At 39.2% G+C, this 17,376-nt stretch overlaps 1 protein-coding gene and 1 pseudogene across 5 annotated transcripts in view; one reads left to right on the top strand and one right to left on the bottom strand.

The window, feature by feature from the left end:
• Positions 1–17,376, bottom strand: part of CWH43 (cell wall biogenesis 43 C-terminal homolog) — a 125,495-nt gene that overhangs the window by 93,815 nt on the left and 14,304 nt on the right. For all 5 annotated transcript variants that reach the window (XM_078003396.1, XM_078003398.1, XM_015138362.3 and 2 more), the window contains exons 7-9: positions 13,656–13,913; positions 10,325–10,450; positions 1,878–1,957 (exon numbers count right to left, since the gene is read on the bottom strand). In XM_078003396.1, the coding sequence (XP_077859522.1) occupies positions 1,878–1,957; positions 10,325–10,450; positions 13,656–13,913 (464 nt within the window). The remainder of the gene's footprint in view (positions 1–1,877; positions 1,958–10,324; positions 10,451–13,655; positions 13,914–17,376) is intronic.
• LOC100426232 (triosephosphate isomerase-like) lies at positions 2,017–2,816 on the top strand (annotated as a pseudogene).

The following is a 17,376-nucleotide window of genomic DNA, read 5'->3' as shown; positions in this document are numbered from 1 at the left end:
AATGAGATCATTTCTTTATTTGTTCTCTGAATACTATCATTCTCCCCTACTAGAATGCAAACTCTGGCAGGGCAGGTTCTTGTCCAACTTGTTTATATCTGTATCCCTGGCACCAGGTAATAAAGAAACATTCAGTAATCACTAGCCAAATGAATGAATGAGCAAATGAGCAAAAGAACAGGTATTAAATCCAATTCAAATAACTCCTTCCAAAAGAATTCCTGGATGACATTAGGTATCCTTTTCTGATGGACATTATGTTGCAATAATAATGACCAACAATTAAAGGAACATGTAATGATCATCTACTGTTATCTACTTATTAAGAAATAGTTACTTAATTCTGAATACCTACCAAGCACTCTGTAAGTTACTGGACGTACAAAGATCAAGAAGAGAAACATGGTCTATGTTCTCAGTGTAGCTTTTTATTCAAAATGAAAAATGTTCCTGGTAGTACAGACTGCTAAAATTCAAAGTCAACCCTCAACAATTTCTATTTTAACCAAAACTGTACCTCTGACTGCATTATGAAATACACTAGACTTTTTATCAGATCAGATAGAAAGCACAACATTCAATTGCTTATTCTCATTTCTGCCAACTGTTCTAAAAGAGAAAAGGATATTAAAACATTTAAAACTGCAGATAGCAAGAGAGGAAAGAAAGAGACAAGAAAAGTTTTACTACCTGTCAAGGCATAAGCTACCTATAGTATTATCTGTAAGAGTTTTCCTAAAGAATCTCACATTGCTATCTTCAGCAATATCTACCAAGAAGTACAGAAAGTCCAATGCAAAATAGTTTCTTATCTCATAGTGACATGGTTTGGATCTGTGTCCCTACCAAATCTCAAGTTGAATTGTAATCTCTGGGGCCTGGAGGTGACCAGATCATGGGGGTGGAATTCCCATGAATGGTTTAGCACCATACCCTCGGTACTGTTCTCCAATAAATAAATAAATGATAAAACACCCCCCTTTTGTGTTGTTGTAATAGTGAAGGAGTGAGTTCTCATCAGATCTGGTAGTTTTAAAGTGTGTAGCACCTGCCAGGCGTGGTGGCTTACACCTGTAATCCCAGCACTTTGGGAGGTGGGCAGATCACAAGGTCAGGAAATCAAGACCATCCTGGCCAACATGGTGAAACCCATCTCTACTAAAATACAAAAAAAAAAAAATTAGCTGGGTGCCGTGGCACACTGCCTGTAGTCCCAGCTACTTGGGAGGATGAGGCAAGGGAATCACTTGAACCTGGGAGGCAGAGGTTGCAGTGAGCCAAGATCGCACCACTGCACTCCAGCCTGGCAGCAGAGTGAGACTCCATCAAAAAAAACCAAACAAACAAAAAAAAAACCAAAAAAAAAAGTGTGTAGCATCTACCCCCTCTCTCTCTTGTTCCTGCTCCACCATGTAAGATAATTAGCTCCCTGTATGCCTTTCACCATGATTGCAAGTTTCCTGAGGCCTCCCCAGAAGCTGAGCAGATGCCTCCATGCTTCCTGTACAGTCTGTAGAACCATGGGATAGTTAAAATTCTTCTTTATAAATTACCCAGTCTCAAGTATTTCTTTATGGCAGTGCAAGAACAAACTAATACACATAGTTTAGATATGTTAAATCATGAATGGCAGAAATAACTCCATAAAACAAAATCATCAACAATCTGTCCCTAGTATACGGGCCTATCCTGTTCCAAGAACCCAACTTCATAAAATAATCCCACTATCTTATCAGTCTGGCACATAAGAGTTTAGAAGATAGAGTCCAGGGCTCTGAAGTCATCAGATCCAGGTTCAATCAGAATGGTAACGTGTACAAATATATGCACATATATATACCATATAAAATTCTATTTCAAGGTTTTTAATTACTTACCACTTTGCCCAACTTTCTCTCATAGGCTTTATGCCGTAGTCCTAACCCCAACAATCCCACACCAACAAGCAGCCACAGAACTAAACAGAAAAAAGAAATGATTATTTATTTTTAAATGAATAAAATAAAATAAAATAAATTTGCTGACACTGACCTTCAGTGCCTCATCTCCAGTGCTGTGGTGCCCTCCAAAAAGTTCTTCATGATGGGGGAACTGGAAGATGAATGGGCGGAAGAAGAGTCTTGGGTAGCTCACTGGCACTGAATGTGACCAAGGTGCCAGTTGACACCGAGGTGGTTTGCTCTCCCCCCCACTGCCTATATCAACTTCACCCAGCAGAAGCTAGATCCCAAGATTGTTGTGCCTGAGCAGAACTGCTACAAAGTGACTAATGGGGCCTTTACTGGGGAGATCAGCCCTGGCAAAATCAAAGACTGCAGAGCCAGATGGGTGGTCCTGGGGCACTCAGAGAGAAGGCATGTCTTTGGGGAGTCAGATGAACAGATTGGGCAGAAAGTGGCCCACGCTCTGGCAGAGTTACTTGGAGTAATCACCTGCATTGGGAAGAAGCTAGATGCAAGGGAAGCTGGCATCACCAAGAAGGTTGTTTTCGAGCAGACAAAGGTCATCGCAGATAAGGTGAAGGACTGGAGCAAGGTCATCCTGGCTTATGAGCCTGTGTGGGACATTGGTACTGGCAAAACTGCAACACCCCAAAAGGCCCAGGAAGTACAAAAGAAGCTCCAAGGATGTCTTAAATCCAACATCTCTGATGTGGCTCAGAGCACCCGTATCACTTATGGAGGCTCTGTGACCAGGGTAACCTGCAAGGAGCTGGCCAGCCAGCCTGACGTGGATGGCTTCTTCCTGGGTGGTGCTTCCCTCAAGCCTGAATTCGTGGATATCAATGCCAAACAATGAGCCCCACCCATTTTCCATACCCTTCCTGCCAAATCAGGGACTAAGCAGCCCAGAAGCCGAGTCATTGCCCCTCCCCTGCACAAGCTTCTGATGGTGTCATCTACCCTCTTTCGTGGCCTCATCCAAACTATACCTTCCTTTACTGTTTATATCTTCACCCTGTAATGGTTGGGACCAGGACAATCCCTTCTCCACTTACTATAATGGTTGGAACTAAATGTCACCAAGGTGGCTTCTCCTTAGCTGGGAGGTGGAAGGGGTGGAATTTGCTCCTGGGTCCCCTAGGCCCTAGTGAGGGCAGGAGATAAAACATCCTCTCCTTTCTTACACTGTGAGGCCAAGATCCTCCCCTCAGAAGCCAGGAATGCTGCCCTATTCCATGGTGCCCACTCCTGTGTGGGCTCTGTATGTGAACCACTCACATGGGAGGGAATAAACACATGGCACTAGGAAAAAAAAAAAATACCTAAATCTGTTTTAAAATAACAAGGTTTATAAAATCATTGAATTTATTGGCCAATGATTTTGTGCAAAGGGAAAATGTGTAGTTCTTGGGTTAAATTTCATGTGTGACATGTATACATCGACAACTCTTTAAACTCAGGTTTCAAGAATTTTCCCTAAAAATGTTCCAAGGACTATGAGCTTAAAGTAAAAATAAGTCATAAAACATACAAGAAAACAAGTTTCCATGAGCAGGAAACAAAGGAAAAAAACACTCTGCAGAATCAAGCCCACAAAGACAGATGTTGGAACTTTCTGAATCAGAATATAAAACAAGTATGCTTATTATATTTACAAAAATAAAGGAGGGTATTCAAAAGTATGACTAGAGAACATGAGACTAAAATAAACAATCAGAAAATTTTTAAAAGAAATCAAATAGAGTTCTAGAAATAAAAAGATAATTATAATAATTGAAATTAGAAATTCAAAGACAATTGAATTAGACAAGCTGAACAGAGAATTAGTTCAAGGGGCAGCCCAAAACATACAGGTAAAAAATATGAAAGGGGGGGGGCGTGCCCAAGATGGCCAAATAGTAACAGCTCCTGCCTCCAGCTCCCAGTGTGAGCAACACAGAAGATGGGTGATTTCTGCATTTTCAACTGAGGTACCAGGTTCATCTCACTGGGGCATGTTGGACAGTTGGCGCTGGTCCAAAGATGCAGCCCGACCAGTGAGAGCTGAAGCAGGGCGAGGCATCACCTCACCTGGGAAGTGCAAGGGGGAAGTGAATTCCTTTTCCTAGCCAAAGGAAATTGAGACACACAACACCTGGAAAATCAGGTAACTCCCACCCTAATACTGTGCTTTACCAAGGGTCTTAGCAAATGGCACACCAGGAGATTACATCCCACACCTGGCCCAGAGGGTCCCACCTCACAGAGCCTCCCTCATTGCTAGCACAGCAGTCTGAGATCTAACTGCAAGGCAGCAGTGAGACTGGGGGAGGGGCGCCCACTATTGCTGAGGCTTAAGTAGGTAAACAAAGCCACGAGGAAGCTCCAATTGGGTGGAGCACACCACAGCTCAAGGAGGCCAGCCCGCCTCTGTAGACTCCTCCTCTGGGGACAGGGCATAGCTAAACAAAATGCAGCAGAAACCTTAGCAGAGGTAAATGCCCCTGTCTGACAGCTTTGAAGAAAGCAGTGGATCTCCCAGCACGGAGGTTGAGATCTGAGAACAGACAGACTGCCTGCTCAAGGGGGTCCCTGACCCTTGAGTAGCCTAACTGGGAGACATCCCCCACTAGCTGCAGATTGACACCTCACACCTCACACGGTGGGGTTCACCCCTGAGACGAAGCTTCCCGAGCAAAAATCAGACAGCAACACTCACTGTTCAGCAATATTCTATTTTCTGCAGCCTCCACTGCTGATACCCAGGCAAACAGGGTCTGGACTGGACCTCAAGCGAACTCCAACAGACATACAGCTGAGGGTCCTGGCTGTTAGAAGGAAAACTAACAAACAGAAAGGACACCCACACCAAAACCCCATCAGTACGTCACCATGATCAAAGACCAAAGGCAGATAAAACCACAAAGATGGGGAAAAAGCAGTGCAGAAAAGCTGGAAATTCAAAAAATCAAAGCACATCTCCCCCTCCAAAGGAACACAGCTCATCACCAGCAACGGAACAAAGCTGGATGGAGAATGACTTTGACGAGTTGAGAGAAGAAGGCTTCACTCAATCAAACTTCTCAGAGTTAAAGGAGGAATGATGTAACCAGATGTAACCAGAAACTAAAAACCTTGAAAAAGGAATGGATGAATGGATAACTAGAATAATCAATGCAGAGAAGACCTTAAAAGAACTGATAGAGGTGAAAACCATAACACAAGAACTACGTGACAAATGCACAAACTTCACTAACCGACTCGATCAACTGGAAGAAAGAGTATTGGTGGTTGAAGACCAAATGAATGAAATGAAGCGAGAGGAGAAGTGTAGAGAAAAAAGAGTAAAAAGAAATGAACAAATTCTCCAAGAAATATGGGATTATGTGAAAAGACCAAATCTACGTCTGATTGGTGTACCTGAAAGTGACAGGGAAAATGGAACCAAGTTGGAAAACACTCTGCAGGATATCATCCAGGAGAACTTCCCCAACCTAGTAAGGCAGGCCAACATTCAAATTCAAGAAATATAGAGAATGCCACAAAGATACTCCTTGAGAAGAGCAACTCCAAGACACATAATTGTCACATTCACCAAAGTTGAAATGAAGGAAAAAATGTTAAGGGCAGCCAGAGAGAAAGGTCAGGTTACACACAAAGGGAAGCCCATCAGACTAACAGCAGATCTCATGGCAGAAACTCTCCAAGCCAGAAGAGAGTGGGGGCCTACATTCAACATTCTTAAAGGAAAGAATTTTCACCCCAGAATTTCATATCCAGCCAAACTAAGTTTCACAAGTGAAGGAGAAATAAAATGCTTTACAGACAAGCAAATGCTTAGAGATTTTGTCACCACCAGGCCTGCCCTACAAGAGATCCTGAAGGAAGCACTAAACATGGAAAGGAACAACAGGTACCAGCCATTGCAAACACACGTCAAAATGTAAAGTCCACTAAAGCTAGGAAGAAACTGCATCAACTAGTGAACAAAATAACCAGCTAATATCATAACGACAGGATCAAGTTCACACATAACAATATTAACCTTAAATGTAAATGGACTAAATGCTCCAATTAAAAGACACAGACTGACAAATTAGAGAGTCAAGACCCATCAGTTTGCTGTTTTCAGGAGACCCATCTCACATGCTGAGACACACATAGGCTCAAAACAAAGGGATGGAGGAAGATCTACCAAGCAAATGGAAAAAAAAAAAAGCAGGGGTTGCAATACTAGTCTCTGATAAAATAGACTTTCAACCATCAAGATCAAAAGAGACAAAGAAGGCCATTACATAATGGTAAAGGGATTAATTCATCAGGAAGAGCTAACTATCCTAAATATATATGCACCCAATACAGGGGCACCCAGATTCATAAAACAAGTCCTTAGAGACTTACAAAGAGACTTAGACTCCCATACAATAATAATGGGAGACTTCAACACCCCACTGTCAACATTAGACAGATCAACGAGACAGAAAGTTAACAAGGATGTCCAGGAATTGAACTCAACTCTGCAACAAGTGGACCTAATAGACATCTACAGAACTCTCCACCCCAAATAAACAGAATATACATTCTTCTCAGCAGCACATCACATTTGTTCCAGAATTGACCACATAATTGGAAGTAAAGCACTCCTCAGCAAATGTACAAGAACAGAAATTAAAACAAACTGTCTCTCAGACCATAGTGCAATCAAACTAGAACTCAGGATTAAGAAACTCAATCAAAACCACTCAACTACATGGAAACTGAACAACCTGCTTCTGAATGACTACTGGGTACATAACGAAATGAAGGCAGAAATAAAGATGTTCTTTGAAACCAATGAGAACAAAGATACAACATACCAGAATCTCTGGGACACATTTAAAGCGGTGTGTAGAGGGAAATTTATAGCACTAAATGCCCACAAGAGAAAGCAGGAAAGATCTAAAATTGACACCCTAACACCATGCAGTAAAAAATGATAAAAGGGATATCTCCACCGAGATAACGAAGGCAGAAATAAAGATGTTCTTTGAAACCAATGAGAAGAAAGACACGATGTACCAGAATCTCTAGGACACACTTAAAGTAGTGTTAAGAGGGAAATTTATAGCACTACATGCCCACAAGAGAAAGCATAAAAGATCTAAAATCGACACCCTAACATCACAATTAAAAGAACTAGAGAAGCAAGAGCAAACACATTCAAAAGCTAGCAGAAGGCAAGAAATTACTAAGATCAGAGCAGAACTGAAGGAGATAGAGACACAAAAAATCCATCAAAAAAATCAATGAACCCAGGAGCTGGTTTTTTGAAAATATCAACAAAATTTATGGACCGCTGGCAAGACTAATAAAGAAGAAAAGAGGGAAGAATCAAGCAGATGCAATACAAATTGATAAGGGGATATCACAATCAATCCCACAGAAACACAAACTACCATCAGAGAATACTATAAACACTTCTACACAAATAAACTAGAAAACTTACAGGAAATGGATAAATTTCTGGACACATACACCCTCCCAAGACTAAACCAGGAAGAAGTTGAATCTCTGACTAGACCAATAACAGGCAATAATTGAGGCAATAATTGAGGCAATAATTAATAGCCTACCAACCAAAATGAGTCCAGGACCAGAGGGATTCACAGCCAAATTCTACCAGAGGTACAAAGAGGAGCTGGTACCATTTCTTCTAAAACTATTCCAATCAATAGAAAAAGAGGGCATCCTCCCTAACTCATTTTATGAGACCAGCATCATCCTGATACCAAAGCCTGGCAGAGACACAACAGAAAAAGAGAATTTTAAACCAATACCCCTGATGAACATCACTGCGAAAATCCTCAATAAAATACTGGCAAACTGAATCCAGCAGCACATCAAAAAGCTTATCCACCAAGATCAAGTTGGCTTCATCCTGAGGATGCAAGGCTGGTTCAACATACACAAACCAATAAATGCAATCCAGCATATAAACAGAAGCAAAGACAAAAACCACATGATAATCTCAATAGATGCAGAAAAGGCCTTTGACAAAATTCAACAGCGCTTCATGCTAAAACCCCTAAATAAACTAGGTATTGATGGAACATATCTCAAAATAATAAGAGCTATTTATGACAAACCCACAGCCAATATCATACTGAATGGGCAAAAACTGGAAGCATTCCCTTTGAAAACCAGCACAAGACAAGGATGCCCTCCCTCATCACTCCTATTCAACTTAGTGTTGGAAGTTCTGGCCAGGGCAATAAGGCAGGAGAAAGAATAAAGGGTATTCAATTAGGAAAAGAGGAAGCCAAATTGTCCCTATTTGCAGATGACATAATTGTATATTTAGAAAACCCCATCGTCTCAGCCCAAAATCTCCTTAAGCTGATAAGCAACTTCAGCAAAGTCTCAGGATACAAAATCAGTGTGCAAAAATCACAAGCATTCCTGTACACCAATAACAGACAAACAGAGAGCCAAATCATGAATGAACTTCAATTCAAAATTGCTACAAAGAGAATAAAAAACCTAGTAATCCAACTTAATAGAGATGGGAAGGACCTCTTCAAGGAGAACTACAAACCACTGCTCAACAAAATAAAAGAGGACACAAACAAATGGAAGAATATTCCATGCTCATGCATAGGAAGAATCAATATCATGAAAATGGCCATACTGCTCAAGATAATTTATAGATTCAATGCCATCCCCATCAAACCACCAATGACTTTCTTCACAGAATTGGGAAAAACTACTTTAAAGTTCATATAGAACCAAAAAAGAGCCCGCATAGCCAAGACAATCCTAAACCAAAAGAACAAAGCTGAAGGCATCATGCTACCAGACTTCAAACTACACTACAAGGCTACAGTAACCAAAACTGCATGGTACTGGTACCAAAACAGATATATAGACCAATGCAACAGAACAGAGGCCTCAGAAATAACACCACACATCTACAACCATCTGATCTTTCACAAACCTGACAAAAACAAGCAATGAGGAAAGGGTTCCCTATTTAATAAATGGTGCTGGGAAAACTGGCTAGCCATACATAGAAAGCTGAAACTGGATTTCTTCCTCACACCTTGTACAAAAATTAATTCAGGATGGATTAAAGACTTAAATGTAGGACCTAAAACCATAAAAGTCCTAGAAGAAAACCTAGGCAATAACATTCAGGACATAGGCATAGACAGAGACTTCATGAATAAAACACCAAAAGCAATGTCAACAAATGCCAAAATTGACAAATGGGATCTAATTAAACTAAAGAGCTTCTGCACAGCAAAAGAAACTACCATCAGAGTGAACACGCAGCCTACAGAATGAGAAAAAATGTTTGCAATCTATCCATCTGACAATGGGCTAATATCCAGAATCTACAAAGAACTTAAACAAATTTACAAGAAAAAAACAACCCCATCAAAAAGTGGGCAAAGTATATGAACAGACACTTCTCCAAAGAAGATATTTATGCAGCCAACAGACATGTGAAAAAATGCTCATCATCACTGGTCACCAGAGAAATGCAAATCAAAACCACAATGAGATACCATCTCAAACCAGTCAGAATGGCAATCATTAAAAAAATCAGGAAACAACAGGTGCTGGAGAGGATGTGGAGAAATAGGAATGCTTTTACACTGTTGGTGGGAGTGTAAATAAGTTCAACCATTGTGGAAGACACTGTGGTGATTCCTCAAGGATCTAGAACTAGAGACACCATTTGACCCAGCCATCACATTACTGAGTACATACCCAAAGGATTACAAATAATGTTACTATAAAGACACATGCACACGTATGTTTATTACAGCACTATTCACAATAGCAATGACTTGGAACCAACCCAAATGTCCATCAATGATAGACTGGATTAAGAAAATGTGGCATATATACACCATGGAATATTACACAGCCATAAAAAATGAGTTCATGTCTTTTGCAGGGGCATGAATGAAGCTGGAAACCATCATTCTCAGCAAACTATCACAAGGACAACAAACCAAACACTGCAAGTTCTCACTCATAGGTGGGAATTGAACAATGAAAACACACGGACACAGGACAGGGAACATCACATACCGGGGCCTGCCATGGGGTAGGGACCGGGGGAAGGGATAGCATTAGGAGAAATACCTAATGGAAATGACGAGGTTGATGGGTCCAGCAAACCAACATGGCACATGTATACCTATGTAACAAACCTGCCCATTGTGCACATGTGCACTAGAACTTAAAGTATAATTTTTTAAAAAAAGTAGAGAAGATAGCCGTTAACAACATGGCAAAATGTTGAGAATTGCTGAAACTGGATGAAGGACACCTGAGGGACTATTATACTCTTTAATTTCATACATTTAGAATTTTATATAATTAATTTTTTAAGAATGTAAAACTATACTTACAAAGTTTCATGTATTTTTCACTCTTTCTGAAAAGCACTTTAGAACTGTTTTTTGTTTGAAGAAGCAAGTCAAGGTTTTTCTTAGGACCAAATAGCATATTCAGCCCAATAATTAACAAGATTGTCCCTGTTATAAGGGAAAGAAAGAATACGTTATACTCTGATCCAAAAATCCTTCCAATGTTGTATTCCAGCAGCTGAGATTTCTTTTAAAGGAACATACCCTGGAAATTCATGTACTGATTTAATTTATCTCAGAACCTAAGCAATTACTTTGGTAGTGCCTTTGATAACTGGAAAATATCAGGTAGGGTTCTAGGAATCATGCTTTAAGTGAGAGGACCCCAGCCTTTTCCTGATGCATATTTCTTTGAATTTCTTGAGTATTTCCTAGTTGTTAGGTTGCTGAAGGTGTTGCTGACTGACTGTTGATTGAGCAGGGGACAGTGAAATCTTCTGAGCTCCCATAGGGATGCAGTAAGAGCGCTTCCGTGCACCAGGTTGAGGATCACAATGGAGCATATGTAGGCTCTTAATATGGCAGTGCTTGTTGCAATAATTCTGCCCCAGGAAATGAGTTCTCCAGCCACAGAGGCCGCACAGAGGATGCATGCCGGAACTCACAGTGTGCCAACAGGCCAGACAATAAAGTAGAGCTAAACTGGGATGCACAACAAACTAGCTTACACTTAAAGTTTACTTACTTCATCTAAAACCATACACACTAAAAATGGAAACAGAGATATGCTGCCATATGGAAATTAAGAAATTAAGGCATTTAAGAAACGTCAAGTGAAAGTCAAAAGCTAAGCAAAACCAGCGGTATCCAATTTTCCAGGAAACAGCAGGAGGAACCCAGAAAATAAATTTATAACTAAATTCTGATATAATAAAGATTATTTTCTACTCAGTTGTATTAAAAGCTACTCTAAATATTACTAATATTTCTTGGCTTTTGTGGCCTCATCAAATAACATCACTCTTATTTTTCTTTAAAGTTCTTAGTTGTATGAAGTTGTAATTATGCACTGTTTCTACAATCCCATAAGTAGTGAGAAGAAACTAAAAAAAAAAAAACTCATCGTTCATAAAATTCTAAAGAAACAAACTCATGCATGGAATAGTTCTTACTTTCATTTGTTTTATTCTCATGGCAGATCCCTAAGCAAGCTTGTAAAAGAAAAAAAGCAGGGCATTGGACAAGAAAACAAAGCAGGGGAGAGTACACACACCTGAAAGAAATCAGAAGAAATACAAAGTTTACAAAGCCAAGGTTACCACAGAAGAAATACAGCAATGTATTTCTCTCATTAGATGAGAGCTTGAGTATTTACCAGAAATACCAAATTCTCCAAGTTAATTCAAAAATATTTCATGTAATTTGAAAATATGTCTTTCAAGCCAGCCTGTCCTGACAGATGTCTAGCTCATGGGGTAGAAAAGCATATGGGAAAATGTACAGAGTAGTTGGATATCTGTCAGGGCACCAGGGGAACTGTAGCAGAACTCAGGTAGATGTAATCCCAGCACCTTGGGAGGCCAAGGCAGGAGAATTGCATAAGCCCAAGAGTTCGACACCAGCCTGGGCAACAAAGTGAGACCCCATCTCTACAAAAAATAACAATCAGCCAGGCATGGTCGTGTGTGCCTGGAGACTCAGCTACTTGGGAGGTTGAGGTGGGAGCTCAAGGATACACAGCTATGACTGCACCACTGCACTCCAGCTGGAGCAACAGAAAAAGAAAAAGAAAAAAACAGAACCCAAATAGAAGCCTTCACTTCTCCTGAGTAGCACTCGCACAACTGTAATTTCTTAAGTATTTGTCTCGTTTTATATATGGTGTTTCCCCCATTCAACTAAAGCTCCAGGTAGGCAAGGACAGTGGGTGTTTTTAATATTTCAGCAGCTGGGAATGGTATATAAAGTAGACCAGAAGAATGAGAGGGTGGGAAAGGGGGCAGTGATGAGAAATTGATTAATGGGTATAATGTACCCTGTTAGGGTGATAGATACTTTAAAAGTCTTGACTTAATCACTATGCAACTTATGCATGTAACAAAATTGCACTTGTACCCCACAAATTTATACAGATAAAAAGGTGAAAAAATAATCTTCAGTATCTGGCACTGTTCCTGGAACATAAGGTACATGATCATATTTTTTTCAAAATGTAGACAACCAGTGAAATCATGTTAATGTTCTTAATGAATAACTGAACAAACGAACGAGTTTATCCCTTATTAACATGTTTTTTTCTCCTCATCTTTCAAACATTTTGTGGAAGAATTTGACATGTTACTTAAGCTAAAATTATGTAATCTAAATGATTCACAACATTCAATTTATGTATGCCTGGTATACACCAATAATTTTATTATTGCCAGAAGCCAATTTTTAAAATATTAAAATTGAACTAAGTTTATGAAATTATAATTTTGGTATATGAATCAATTTTTAAAATATTAAACTGAGCTAAGTTTATGAAATTATAATTTTGGTATGCAAATTCATAACCACTAAAATGGTGAATATATTTGTGCTATGATTTGGAGGTTTATCATTTACACTAAGATATATGAATTTTTTGGTACAAAAATATACTAAATAAAAATGATAGCGTCTAGGTGTGGTGGCTCACACCTGTAATCTTAGCACTTTGGGAAGCCAAGGCAGGAGGATCACTTGAGGCCAGGAGTTCAAGAACAGCCTGTGCAACATAGCAAAACCCCCGTCTCTACAAAAATTTTTTAAATTAGTGGAGTATGGTGGCCCACACCTAGTAGGCCCAACTACTTGGGAGGCAGAGGTAGAAGGATCGCTTGAGGCCAGGAGCTCAAGGTTACAGTGAGCTATGATCACACCACTGCACTACAGCCTGGGAAACAGAGTAAGACCTCATCTCAAAAAAACATTCATAAATGAAATTCAGGGGAACCCCAAAAAATCACAATCCCCATGTATATTTACAAGCCAACCACTGAAGTGGCAGCATGAGTATCATGATCATACCTTTTCCTAACACGTCATATAACACAAGTGTTACATTGTTTACACTTTAGTATGGACCGAATCTTTTCACAACTAATTAATTTAAAAGACCTTTGTAGTAATAAGTATTACTCAAATGCGCTGGTAAATTAAGACATTTGTTTTTAATTTATAATTTAGACATCCCTCCAGGTTTTATGTTTTAATCAAGAGAGTCTATTTTATTAAGAAAGCTAGATCATCCTGTTTACTTCTACCAGTTACATAAGGTGCTAAATCCTGGTCAGTCCATAAGGATATTTTTGAGCAATTATTTTAATCCAGACCTTTCAAATTTACTCACCTAAAAGCACATCTGATCTTTCTCTAGCATAGACACCTCCTGGGACAAACTTAAAAGCTGTGCACCAGGCACAGAAAAATATTTCTAGAAGATAAAATATCATGGCAATGGTCATGGTTTTCCCAGGGTTTGTCCCTGAGTTAATAAGGTGTCCAAGTGCTTGAGGCCACATGGATGCAGTAAAGACGGCGAAGACACAGCCGGACATAGCAGCTGCCCACGTGTGCAGGTAAAGGAGCCCCGCAGCTGAAGCTGTTCCTGTTTGTGAGAGAGAGAAATGAATCAGACAGGAAAGCAGTTGAGCTTAGAGGATGACCAATTTATAGCCTTTAGAACCAGAACAGACCTTAGGGGTATACTGATCCAATCTCCAGACAGATGAGAAAACTAAGATCTGACAAGGTTAATGTGATTTGCCCAATGTCACACAGCCAGTTACTGTCTCAACTGGAGGTAGAATGTGAATCTAGTAAATCTCAGTTCAGTGCTATTTCTTCAGAAAGGGCAGGAGGAGGGAAAAAGGCATTTTTAGGTCGTTGCTGTTAAGATCCTAACAGCAATAAAAACTAAAATTATCTGTAATACCAAAAATATGTCCATTACATTTAACCAATCAGATACAGGACATTAGAAAACAGGTAGAGTGTGGTTTCTAGAACACTTCTGTTAAGGGGCTTCTAAAGGAATTTCTGTCCATCTAATGCTACCACCTATCCTACAAGAGGTACATTGACTTTTCCAACCACACAGCCCCAAGAGAAGAGGTAGCATTCGTAGGTTCACTGCTTGAGCAATTCTGCAATCAGTTCATTCATCACCCAACAGCCTGCTAGGTGTCGGTAGCTATGCTTTCTGTCTGATCCACAGCAGGCACTCTGTAAATGTTAGTTTATTGAGCCAATGCTGAGGTCACATAACCTTTCCCCCAATTCTTGTGAAATCAGCTTTGAAATAGCACTGCAGGGTCCACTCCATCTTGGGACCATCAATATAATCCCTTTCCATAGAAAATATGGCATTTTTGAAACATTCCAATCCATGTTGTGTAATTGGGACCCACCCTTCAAGGGTAGCTACTCTTCACTACTCTTCACTACTTGGGCCAAGAACTCCAGAAAGCAGTGGGAAGCAGAAAGTGGCTCCAGCCAGCATCTTAATGCCCCATAGCTCAATAAGTTCAGTACACTCCATTGCACCATCACAGGGCAATGCCACCTGCCAGACTGCCTATTTCTCCCCACTTCAAAAAGAACATCTCTCAGATGAGCATGAGAACTAGATTCCAAGGTCCTCTACAAACCATGGAGTTTAACTTCATAGGGAGATCTTCAAATACCTAGATCCTCAATGGAATTTTTTCATTTTAAAATAAAACAAATGTAATGCCTATTTGCTTTAGAAATTTTAAAAATACAGAACCGAAAAGAAGCAGTTTAAGATTGACTAAGATGGAGATGACCACAGCCAATATTTCTGTGTATTTCTAAGTCATCTTCTGTGTATATACAGAAGTATTTTTACATAAATGGAATTGTACCACATATTAAAGACTATATATGCTGCTTTTTATGAAACATTATATCAGGAACATTTATTAGTGTAAATAATTTTTTTCTAAAACATTTTAATGTACATATAATACTTCACTGGATAAATACACCCCAATATGAGTATTTTCCTATTGCTGGCCATTTATGAAGCTTCCCATGTCAAGTTTTTAAAACAACAGTGTGATGAACATATTTTTTTGTCAATGATCCCTTGCCACATTACCTATTATTTCCTTAAAACAGATTCTTAGCAACACAACTCTTATGTTAAGGGGCATAAGTATTTTAAGGTCATGACTTGTGACCAGTTGCTTTCCTGAAAGCAACTTTCAGGAAACCTAATACTTGTCTTTACTTCCTGTAGAAAACCTGCCAAGTCTCAACACCTCTTAAATCCTGCCAAAATTTCATCTTTAATTTGGTAAAAATTTACCAAATATATGTAATAATGCCAAAAATCTTTACCAAATTAAAGTCAAAAATGCTATGACATTTTAAATTGCACTTATTTGACTATTAGTGAGGTTAAATTTTTCTTACTTACTGGCTTACAATGACTGTTTTTAAAAGAATGATTCTGAATTTGATATTCTAATCTAAAGACGTTAGAATAATATTGTTCTCTTTGTCTTACTACAGAGAATTATCTAGAGGGAATGAAAACATCTCTCAAATTTATCTTGACTGTTACCATTTTTATTTCTATTTTAAAATGGGCTCTATATCTTAAATCTGCCAAAATTGTACTGTTTAAGTGGGTTATAAATTCAAAATTGGAATTCAAATGCTACAAAAGGGACTTTCTGTCCCGTCACCCATTAGTTCCCCTTAGTGAAGGCAACCAATCCAGTGTAAGCACTTACCTTTGCATCCTTCCAGAGATACTCTACACATACAAAGAAATATATATGTGCATGCATTTCCCTTCCTTTTTGTACACCAATGGTAGCATGCGATACGCACTGTTAGTCACTTTACCTTTTTCACTTAACTGTATTCCTTAACTGCTTTTGTTTGAGCCTTTCCAATAATCTCCCCCAAACCTGTACAACATCAAAGACATCAAGTGGAAGTAATGGTAACTATTTCAATAACAGTTATAATAACTCACATATAAGTTTTCAATAAATCAAGTTTTCCATGTAGTAAAATTATCTGAACACTACAGTACAATGGGGTCCTATCAATGTGTTTACTCTATCTAGCCTTTTTTAAAAATAGAACTCTGGCTTTACTGATTTAACTGCTATCAACATTTAAAGCACCTGTGTCTTTGCTTGTATGAAATTGTTCAGTCACTGCCATAATTAATTTCATGCTGAGTCTCCAGTTGGATTGTCAACTTAAACTGTACAGTGGGAAAACAGGATTCCTTTGGCCACAGCTTGCTTTATTGTGTGGTTTCCAGAGATGAATCACAGTGAAAAGTGGGCACCACCTCCAGATAATTAAGCTTGAGCTCCAACTTATTGCAAGTGAGTAAGTGATCAGAAAGGAAAATGAAGCTGGTGAATTATGGCCCTGCTTTCTTCTACTGCAAACAGCCTTCTAGAAGCCTTAAATCTGCTTCTCTTAGAGTCTTTAAAGCTACTATTTAATACTGCAGAGAGACAGCGAAACTAGATTAGGTTTGACTCTCAAGGATATGACCTTACTTGTCTGGGGAAATAAGTATAACACGATAGGTTCACAGCTTTTCTGTTCTTTAACTAACAATCTATTTCTCTGTGTTCTTAAGGTTAAAATGAAGCTGTTAACTACCTGCCCAATAAGCACTTTGCTTATACTTTATGAGAAAAGGCATGATATAAATGCTGAACAAATGCTCAATGCATTTCTTTTTCCTTTTCCAACTTATATGCAGATTAAGAAGCTTCTGTATATGCTCAATGCAAACTCAGCATTGACAAATTTTCCTGGCTCTTTCCCTGAGGAATCTCACAAATAAACCCTGTGATGAGAAAAAAGATTACTCCCACATACACACAAACCTCCACAGGCTCCAAATACAATGCCTATCAAAAACTACACAAGCAAGTACAAACAGCTCAACAAGACTGCAACAGTGTGTTCACATAGCTCCAGGAGGAAGAGGACCTGGCTAACCTCATCGATTTAGCCATGTATCTGGATTACACATACATTTCCAGACAAATGTGATGGCGCTTATG

Source organism: Macaca mulatta, chromosome 5 (assembly GCF_049350105.2).
Source record: "Macaca mulatta isolate MMU2019108-1 chromosome 5, T2T-MMU8v2.0, whole genome shotgun sequence".
Taxonomy (NCBI): domain Eukaryota; kingdom Metazoa; phylum Chordata; class Mammalia; order Primates; family Cercopithecidae; genus Macaca; species Macaca mulatta.
This window is presented reverse-complemented; position numbering and strand designations above follow the sequence as displayed.